The sequence below is a fragment of the Helobdella robusta genome (assembly GCF_000326865.2).
Source record: "Helobdella robusta unplaced genomic scaffold HELROscaffold_36, whole genome shotgun sequence".
Classification (NCBI taxonomy): Eukaryota; Metazoa; Annelida; class Clitellata; order Rhynchobdellida; family Glossiphoniidae; genus Helobdella; species Helobdella robusta.
The window spans coordinates 1,030,080-1,041,376 of NW_008704742.1; the positions used below are offsets into that span (position 1 = coordinate 1,030,080).

General features: G+C 33.4%; 2 protein-coding genes across 2 annotated transcripts in view; both read left to right on the forward strand.

Annotated features, from left to right (window-relative positions):
- HELRODRAFT_83262 (hypothetical protein) overlaps positions 1-7,696 on the forward strand; it is a gene marked incomplete at both ends in the record, with an annotated part of 32,916 nt that extends 25,220 nt beyond the window's left edge. The window contains one exon of the mRNA XM_009023430.1: positions 7,487-7,696. Coding sequence (XP_009021678.1) covers positions 7,487-7,696 — 210 coding nt within the window. The remainder of the gene's footprint in view (positions 1-7,486) is intronic.
- Positions 7,697-9,213: 1,517 nt separating this feature from the next.
- Positions 9,214-9,423, forward strand: HELRODRAFT_83386 (hypothetical protein; the record flags this gene model as incomplete). Its single annotated transcript, XM_009023431.1, has 1 exon — positions 9,214-9,423. A coding segment is annotated over one exon (210 nt), but the record flags the coding sequence as incomplete, so codon positions are not given.
- Positions 9,424-11,297: the final 1,874 nt, after the last annotated feature.

Here is an 11,297-nt window from a genome sequence, read left to right on the forward strand (position 1 = left end):
CTTGTTAATGCTGAATCGTCGGTGGATTTTTTGAACAACTGTATAGAACTTGGTCTTCTTCCTAATATATATATATATATACATATATATAATATTGAGGTTGGTAGTTCTTCTTGTAAACATATTTTATTGAAATCGATCGCTGAGATAACGTTATTCAATTTTTTCATACTTCTTTAAGATTTCTTATTAATTTTTTATTAACCGTTTGGAAGGGCTGGCCAGTTAATGACTTTTTTTGCTTGTTTATGGTAGGCTCTTTGTCCAAGATCATGAGTCTCCCTGGGTTGTTGGCACTGTCTATAATCTTTGTACTTGTAACAAAGTCATTTCTTATTATTTTCCTTTTATGGGTCTATTCCGTGTGGATTGCTGGTCGTCCGTTGTTAAGGTTACAATGTCGTAATGATCACTCAATGTATGTTTGAAGGTTACAGCCTTCAATTTGGCGTTTGTATTGGTATATGACATGCGTTTTTTGTAGAGTTGTTTGTATTTTTTATTATTAGGTTTGAAGTTTTTCTGTTTTTATAGTAGATTAATAGCTTAATTTTCGGATTAGGATTGGTGGGTGTAACATTTTTTATATTATATTTTTAATCATTTTTTTTCATTCACTTTGTGTTGATCATTCATTATGTTTCACAGGATTCAAAAAGTCGAACTCATCAGGATCGTTACCGTCGTTTATCAGAGCGTCCCTTATGCGTTTTTTTTAAACTGAGTCAAAATTTCGTTTCTGTAGTACCTTCTCAGACTAATTGTATCGAGTTTTTCAAGTACCGGTATTTTTTATTGCATAAAAATCCCACTTTTGACACCGGTGTTGTAACTTGCACGATCATCAAGATATTCGATCCTCCTTAGGCTCACTGATTTCCGATAGATAAACTCAACTGCCACAAATATAGACTTATTTAAACATTTATTTGAATGCCAAAGGTAATAGAAACATTAATCCCAGAAATACGCTCGATTTTCTACGATCGCCAATAATACACAGCGCAACTCCATAATCCACAACTCCAATCCCATTACTTTTCACAACTCATGCTTTAGTTTATCGTTCATATCTTGATAACAGTTAAAGTGGACCTGTATCCAAATATTCAGTGGCCACCAATCATACATACAATACGGACACTGGTACTTACAGCCATAAATGGCCATAGTTCAGTTTGAGCCTACCACGACAGTTATAATAATTATAATTATTATTGTTATAGCTGTTGCATTAGTCGAAATGCTGTTTTTCAAATTGCGTTATTGTCACGGACTTTTACCCGAGATTATTATATCATATAATGATCACGCAAAGTTCTGTTTAATATCCTGTCGACTGCGCCAGATGTAAGGTTTTTTTTTTTACGAAATCAATAATTCAAACTTTGAGACGGGTTAATTTCAAACTTCTTTTGAAATACAAACTCAAAATCAATAAAAGATACTTTTATATAATGTCATAAATCAAATGTTAACATCAAATTAATATTATAACGCTCAATTCAAAACACCAGAAACAATGCCGTCACTTGGATGCTAGAGAAGTTTCGACCGTGGATCTGTTTGTCCAAAATAATTGTGTTTTCAGACCACAATCCATTAAAATACCGGACAGAAGCAGCACCAAAAAGCGCAAAATTGACAAGATATGGGTATTATCCTTGCAAGAGTTCAATATGGAGTTTAGATACCACCCATCTTGTCTGAGTTTATGATAATTTTTTGCTAGCAAAGGCGATAGGTAACTCCTTTCGACTATCCGACCATTGTACTAGACAACCTTCTACCGCTTCTGCACTAGCGTCCACATATACACCAAATTCTTTTGAATAATCGATCGTGTTCAAAGCTGTGACACTCATCAATTGTTGCTTAATTATGCTTTTTGCTGCATACTTCCCCATTGAACCCTACTTGGCGCGTTTTTACGGGTGAGATCGGTGATAACATTCATCGTCTCCGCCAACATCGGGAGGAAACTGCGAAAGTAGCTGAAGAATCCAATCATCTTCCTGAGGTCCTTTTTTGTGGTTGGTGGTTTAATTTTTTCTAGCCCTTCTAACTTGCTTCGGTCTGTTTCTATAAGTCCTGACCCGATAATGTGTCCAACAAATTTTACCTTACTCTGAGCAAACGTGGTTTTTGTTATATTTAACGTTAACTCCACTTTCCGAATTTCACCCAAAAATTGATCCAAATGGCGGACGTGATCCTCCCATTTATCTGAAAATATTGTGACGTCATCTATGAATGGTTCTGCAAATTCTCTCATGTTCCTGAGTATGTATTTTATCCCTCGTACAAACGTGTTACATGCGGATTTAAGCCCGAATGGCATTCGTGTGAATTCGAACACGTCCTCTTCACAAACGAAGGCGGTAGACCACTGTGATTCCGGATTCATAGGTATCTGCCAATAACCAACCTTTGCATCGAAACAACTTATATATTTAGCCTTCCTAACTTGTTGCAGTATATCAGAAATATCTGAATTTGGGAAACAGTCTGCAACGGAAAGTTTATTTAAATATCGATAATCTATGGCCAGTCTCCCTGAGTTCTTTAGAACGCAGACCATAGGGCTAACCATCTCGCTTTTTGATGGTACAATAATTCCATTTTCCAGCATTTTTAGAATTTGAGTTTTTACAGATTGCTTCAGCAACTCAGGTATTTTGTACGGTCTCATTTGTTTTGGTTTAAATCCAAGTAGCAAGATAATTTCGTGTTCAGTGATGTTACATTTTCCTGGTTGATCACAAAAAGCCCGTCGATGAGATTTTATTACCTTGCTAATTTCGTTTACTTGATGATTCGTGGATAAATGACCTAATTTTGTAACGTTATTTAAATTGCTATCATTTGAACTCGTGTTTTCGAATGTTTTTATTTCGCCTGCGTCCTTTTCTCTTACAATGGAGCAACTAGTTACCAAGGCTTGCTGGATTCTTTCATGATAGCCTTTAATTTTATTCGCATGAAGGTGTTGTTTTTCATCAATTTCAACTATGGAGACTTTATTTTTACAATTACTCCTGGGCCTCGCTAGCGGTTGCATGATTTTGCTTCACTAGGATTTGTGGTTAATACGGCGACCTTATCTCCAATTTAGCATCGTCTATCCATATCCGTTGCCCTGCGCTTTTTCTCATCTGGTGGAAATATAGGCCCAATACAGTCCATTATTAAATGTGTAAATGGCAATTCTTCATCTCTTGGTATGGGTGTGATAGGAACCGTGTGCGCTATTTTGATTGGTGCCCGCAACTGACAAATCGAACACGACTGACAATATTTCTTGATTTTTTATCCATTTCTGGAAACCAAAAATTGAGTTTAATGCGATACCTTGTGTTTTTAACTGCCATATGGCCTGCGAAGGGCGCGTCATGTCCCATCTCCAAAACTGTTGAGATCCTACTGTCCGGCAGACACAACTGAATTATTTTATGCCCCAGCAATTTGTCCTGATGGTAAAGGATGTGATTTTGATAAAAAATTCTTTCTACCTTCCTTTGCCCACGACCAGCATTTGATCAAAAACGGACAGTTTAATTGTTCCTTTGATAATTCTTCGGAGCTTGCCGATCTCTCTTTTTCATCGTCGTTGTCAGTCAGTCGAACCACATGTTCTATATCTAGACATCGGTTATCATCATCATCGTCAACGTTGGTTACAGCAACATTTCCGACTCTTTTTAATATACTCTGGCTTGAATTACTATCGTTATTACTTATATCATCAGCTAATCTATCGCTACTAACACTACCAACACTAATGTTATGGTAATATCTAACACTATTACTAGGATTATCATCATCGTTGTTGTCGTCTTCACGTTGCGTATCGTCATCAAATTCATTCACTTTTCTAAGATCATATTCATATTTATCAACGCCATCATCACAATCATTTCTACATACCTCACGTTCGCAATCTTCGCCTACGTTGTGATCGTTTCCATCTTTTTCGAGTTTATCAGTTCTAATTTTCGTTTCGGCATTAATGTTTAAACCTATTGCATTCGATGTGTCTAAAACGTCTTCCTTTGAAAGTACTGAACAATTTTGTATTTCTTTCAGCAAGTTTACTACATCTGGTGTTATGATCAAATTTTCGTTCAGGTCCGGCACTACTGCAAACCAAACTGTTACTCTAGGGGCAATATTTATCATCCATTCAGAACCTTTCATTTTAGGTTGCACTTCTAATTTTGCTACATCTACAATATTTGCTTTTCCTTGAAGTCCCAGAACAGAAATCTTGCCTTGCACAATTACTCTTGACCAATCGATAAACCTTGGATGGATACAACTAATCTATGCCCCTCCATCGACAAGTGCCTTCGGTATTCTTATTCCATCGACATATATATCAACAAACTTCCTTCGATACAATTTTTCCTTTTCGATATTCGCTGATCTTTCTGTAAACAGAAATTCATCTTCCTTTATTTCTGATTCGTGATATACTGAATTTCTTTGAATCTTTACCGGCTGAGTACAGTTTTTCGCTACATGACCTGGTTTTTGACATCTGAAACATAGTCCCTTCTCCATAGCTTCCTCTTTGTTTTTGTTTATAATAGCGCTTGTCGTTATACTCTTCTTTAACACCAACATTTAATTCCATTTCCCTACGATGGGGTTTGGTGCTTTCATATGTTGCCATCATAATTATCAGCTGCTCGAGCCAATTTATCACAGTCCAACCAATTCTCTTGTTCTTGACTGAGAATAAAATTTAAACATCCTCTGGGTAGTAATTCCTTCATTCTATCAGCCATCAATAAACTCAATAATCTATCAAAATTTCCTTCAACATTCATGCTTTTTAAATAATATATCCATGTGTTTTTCAACTTTGACAATAGGAGCTGGTATGTTTCATTAGGCAATTTCCTGATGTTAAAAAATTGTTCTCTTAACCTGACTGGGCTCACTCTGAACTCGTTCACCAAAAATTTCTTCAACGTGTTATAGTTACTAAGTTGTTAAACTGTTAACCGAGATATAAAAGATTTAGCCTTATCATGTAGACACATCTGAAGTAACTTGGCTTTTATATCTTCATCAACACCAAATTGGTTTACTAGATTTTCAAAAAAATTTGTTAATTCGCTGGGTTCCGGCGGCCATTTCCCCATCACATTTTTCATTGAGTCGCTAAATGTTTTAATGCGATTTAACATTGAATCTCTCTCATTCAATCGCGATCGTTCTTGTTCATTCTGTAGGTTAAAGCTTTTCCGTCTTATCGCAAGTTCTTCCTCCTTTATCTTCATTTGATATTTAAATTCTTCAGCCTTTCTCTCCATCTCCCTTTCTCGTAATTTACATTCTCGTTCGTGTTCTTTATTTTTTTCTCCATCTTTTTTTCTCGTAAATTTAATTCTTGCTGCTTCAATTTCAACTCGCTGAGAAATTTCCATTTCTCAAATTCGATAGGATTCTGAGGCTCTTCTAAAGTATTTTCCTCTGGATTTTCTTCTGCTTCTAAAGGTTCGTTGGCAATATATCGATCGATTAATTCTTGCTTAGACATCGATTGTGCCTCCATTTCATCTACTCCGAACTTGATTATCTTCTTAATCAACTGTTCGGTCGACATTTTTTTTTATCTCTGCTGTTATATCTTTTCCCCTCAATCAATCAATCAATCCTCGTTTTGCGTCCAGAGACCCGGTTTCCCGAGGTAGGACGTATATCTTTTCCCATAATAATTCGATATCAAACTCCAACCAAGCGCCATCTATGTTGATATAAAATCTCCGTCGGTAATCGGAATCCACCAATATACCGACAAAAATCCGTCGACGTAAAACTTCAACCAGCAATTACTCCCTGAACTACCTGGTTGTTACTGGATATTTCCCGGTAATCAGAATCCACTGATTAACCACCGAGGCAATATATTCCACTGCTGCCACTAAAAATGTCACGAACTTTTGCCCGAGATTATTATATCACGCAAAGTTCTGTTTAATATCCTGTCGACTGCGCCAGATGTCAGGTTTTTTTTACGAAATCAATAATTCAAACTACGAGACGGGTTAATTTCAAACTTCTTTTGAAATACAAACTCAAAATCAATAAAAGATACTTTTATATAATGTCATAAATCAAATGTTAACATCAAATTAATATTATAACGTTCAATTCAAAACACCAGAAACAATTAACCATAATCGTTCAGTTCAATTAAACATATCTACTCTATCTTATTCCTAAAACATGCCACACTCTCCATATCGCTTGCTGTTGTCCAAGCGCCTAGGCATGCCCAAACCAAAAAAAAAATGCCATAGCGCACAACTAAAAAAAATATTCTTTTACACAAGCAATAACCGTGACAGTTATATAATTAATTTCAATTAATTATTATTTTGATTCTATAATTCTATGTTTGCATTAATAATTCCTAGAACCAGATATCAGTTAAGGTTAAATTAGACAGGTTGGAGTTTTGAATTGTAGAGTTGTGCTGTGAATTATTGGCGATCGTGCGACATCGAGCGTATTTCTTGGATTAGTCAATGATTCATTAGTTCTATTACTATTGGCATTAAAAAAAAAGTTTAAACAATTCTGTGTTTGAAACAGTTGTATTTATCAGAAATCAGTGAACCTACGGAGGATCGAATGACTTGGCGAAGGGGCAACTTACAACAATATTATTTCATTGCTATTACTGTCACTGCTCAGAGTTTGTAGATGACTTCATTATCATTACCATCATTAAATTAATGCTTAAAATGTGGAGGAAAGAGAAATGTTTGCAAAGAAATTAAAACGTCACTATTTTGCTCGCAATCATCTCAAACAGTGCCTCTGAGTTCAACATAAAGGGACTCTTTGTAAATAACCAATACCAATTATTTTTGATTGCATGCATTATTGATAATATAAAACGTGTCAAATCTTAGGCGTTTACTAAAAGTGAAAATGCTAAGCAATTTGATACAATTCATAAGCTTGGATTCTGCATTGTTAGAGTTTGGATTATTGAAAATTTGTTGATTAGTGCGAATGAGCTTATCAGTTTAAATTTATGGAACTAGATTTGAAAAAGTTGTAACAATACGAAAGTTTAGGTTGTTAGCGCAATGACAGTTTTATTGTCTTGAAATTAACAGGAAGAGTTACCTCATAGTATTTAAAAAAATTACAGAACTTTGTGGGACATTGGCACCAATTTGATTGTCATTGAAGTGTAAATTGCCGAGTGTGATTAGCTACATAACTTTGCGTGAAAATCTGGTCCGATTAGGCCTAATTTGGATCAAAAACAATTGAAAATTATAAATTTTCAGTATCTACTATAAAATGTATTAAAAATTGTCTCAAGTTTGCCTTCATAACACCACATTATGGCCGGTATTTAACTTTAAAAAACGGTTCTAAAAGTCTTTTTATGCTTAATTTTTTATGTTGATTTTATTTGTTTTGTTATATTTGAATATAACTAATACAATTATTCCAGGTCACTTCCAGGTGGACATTCAAATGTCTTGACTGCCCAAATACATTGTATGCGGATGAGTCTCATTTTGCTGAACGTCACCAGTGCATCCAATTTTTTACGAAAGTATATGGATATCTGCCTTTATTAACAACTCAATACAGAGCTGATTCAATTTTATTTAAAACCCGTATACCACACAACAAACAAAAATGTTTCAAATTTATTTAGTTTTTACTTTTTACTCATTTGACTCAATATTTCTTTTTTTCTCTCTTTAATTTATGTTTTTCAATTCATAAAATACTTTACGAAAATATTTCGGCATGCCTTTGATAAATAATATTAATTTGAGTATACTCCTTGCTATGCACGTGTAACTAAATTTTCCAAAAATGAGAAAAATATAGTTTTTAAACTGAGTATAAATAATTTTTTTATTATTGGTGCTTAGCTATAAAAACAAAATTTAATTAACGGGTATTATCCATTTTCCAACGAATTATAATATATACTTAAGGTTGATTACAATGTAATGGCTTAGCTTAGGCTATAATGACAAAATAGTTGGAAATCTGGTTTATTAGGGAAGAAAAAGGGTTCGTTAAAGATCTATTACACTCATCCTAGGTCAGAGGCGTAGGGGGGGCGAGCGGGTACATATGTCCCCGGGCGCCAAAGTGAGGCTGACAAAATTTTCTCAAGAGTAAAAATCTTATCACAGGCAAAAAAAATGAAAAAAAATTATTTATTTAACAAAAATTAAATTTGAATTTTTGCTGGACGTTAAGATTCTTCTATCTGCCACAGATGAAGATGCAATTCGTCCAAATTGTACCGGACATCAATGGCTACCAGAGATGGGCAAATTACACACTAATTTCGATACAAAATACTCTAAATATTGTAATTTCGATACCAATTACAAATTACATTTAATAAAAGAGCCAAAAAATTGAAATTAAATTACATCAAACCAGTTTTGAATGAAGAAAAAAATTTTTTTGAAGTTATTTAAACATTGATTTTTCTTTGCGCTGATATTCTTTGATGTCATTTTTATGTTCATTTATTAAGTTACCTTCTTTCTATCAATAATTTGTTCAATCATTTAACGAATGACTGAAGAAAGACACTATTCACCACTACTTTTGATTTTGCATATTCTTTGATGTCATTTTCATATTATTTTATTAATTTACTTTCTTTCGATCAACAATTTGTTCAATTGTTTAATGAACGGCTGAAGAAAAAAGGATAGAAAAAAAGAAGGTAAGAAAGAAAGAAAGAAAAAAAGAAGCATCAAACATCAAAGAATTAAACTTCTTTGATGTTGCTATATGACCATAAAACTTCAAAGTAGCAAATGAAATTTTTAATCAAATAAATTTTTAGAATTTAAAAAAAAATTTAGAATTTCAAGAAAAAAATTTCAATAAAAACAATAATAATAATTTGTGTAAGTATTATATCTGTTCACTTACATATAAACTGTATTTTTTAGTCAAAATGTATTTTGAAATTACCAAATTACATGAAAGATGAAATTACTAAATTACCAATTACTTAAAAAGTAATTTCGATACAAATTACAATTGTAATTTGAATTACGTAATTTCGTTACTTGAATTACATTACTGCCCATCTCTGATGGCTACGAACTTTTTCGTTAAAATTAGTGATTGCAGAATGCTTGATCAGTAACCGAACTGAAGCTCTACCAAAAAGTCATTGTGTTTTATGGAAATGACGTATTTCCGAATCTGCTAATTTTGCTACAAATTTTATTGACAGTAGCAGTTTCAATTGCAAGCTGTCAGCGATCATTCAGCAAATTGAAACTTATTTTATACTATCTGAGTGCATCATTGGGACAAGATCATCTCAGTGATCTAGCTCTTCTCAGTGTTGAAAGAGAAACAATAGAAATGACAAATTTGAATAACATAATTGATTAGTTTATGACAATCAATCAGTTAGCCCTATAAAGCCCTATTGCCACGATGTTCAGCAGTGCTCCTCAATGAATTTTGCAAACAAATGGGTCTTGAGATCTGCTCTGAACTGAACTTCGTAAGTGATGGAAAACTGGTCAGAGAAGTAGGTAGAGAGTTCCAGAGAAAAGGGCCAGAAAAAGCAAAAGCAGATTTAGCAAAGGAGTGTTTAACACGAGTTAAGAAGAAGTGAAAACAAGAAGACGATCGATCAGGTTCAATTAATATATCTGATAAGTATTTAGGAAATAATTTAGATTGAGACTTATACATAAATGTGCAAATTTTAAAAATTCTATATTTTTTAGGTAGCCAGTGCAATAGAACAAGATATGGAGATATATGAGAAAAGAAAAGGGCACGAGCAACTAGACGAGCAGCAGAGTTGAAAGCTTTACTTAAAGGATAGAGTGTAGAATCAGGAAGACCATAGTAGAGCGAGTACAATAATCAATCCTAGATAAGACTAACGAAGTAACAAGAAGGAGAAGTGTAGGATCGTCAAGATAAGGCAAAACATTTTTTATTCTACTTAGATAAAAGTAAGAACTTTTAGCAACACCATTAATCTGAGGAAATTAATTCTAATCAAAGACAAAGCCTAGACTACGAAACTTGTAAGTAACATCAAGAGATTTAGAATCAGGTAAGATAATATGAAAATTACTAATGGAGTGTTTAGATTTATTAAAACATTAATTCAAATTTAGAAGGATTAAGTCTAAGACACGTAGAGTCAAACCAAGCGATAATTGAAGAAAGACAGAGATAAATTATGAAGAACACTATTGAGATTAGATGGAGGAAAAGAAGTATAAATGTAAGAATCATCAGCATATAGTTGACTAGAGAAAGATAAATTATTAATAATACGAGGTAGTTCAGATGTATAGAGTATAAATAGAAGAGGGCCAAGGATAGAACCCTGAGGCACCCCGAAAGTAAGAGTAGAGGAGTTAGAAGTAGAATTATTGAGAACAACAGAAGAAAAACGATTACAGAGATAAAAAGAAAACCAAGATAGACAAGAATCAGTAATATTAAAAGAAAGATCTAGCAGCCTCAAAAGAATAGTATGATCAACAGTATCAAAAGCAGAGAGAAATTCAAGAGCAAGAAGAGTAAGATTACTATTGTCACTAGAGAGAAAGATATCATTATGTACTTTGAGTAAAGATGTTTCAGTACTGTGAGAAGGTCTGAAACCAGATTGAGATACAGGTAGTAAGGAATTAGAGTTTAAATGAAATCTAGAAAAATAAATCTATTGCAAACTATGTAAGTTATCTTTGACAGTGACTGAATCATGTTATAATTTGTATATTTATGTTTTATCTTCAAATACAATGTTCCATTAAAATTGGAATTGTTTTTGAAAACAGTAATTTTTACAATGTTAATGTAATAAAAAATGTGATTAAACATGGAGGGAAGGGCGCCAATTTTATAGTTTTTCCCCGGGCGCTAAATTCCCTGGCTGCGCCTCTGTTTTTTTCCAATAACAGTTTCGTTTTTTTGAAAACAATTTGGTTTTACACCTCAAAGCATTAACCCATTCATTACAATGTTCAGGAAAACAAACTCTTTCTATATTTTCTTTCTTTTTTTCAGTACTCTCTTTTTGCTATATAACACTCCCGGTCAAACCAGGGGGAAGTGAGATTACATCTAAATTTAACATAATAATGTATTTAACTAATTTTTTATTCATTTTTATTTTATACGTTAACAAAAAGATTAACTATGCACACACAAAAAGATGCAATAAAAATCATTTAATTGCTAATCACGGAATAGCAATTACCAGAACGATACTCAACAATAACGCAAAGATACTG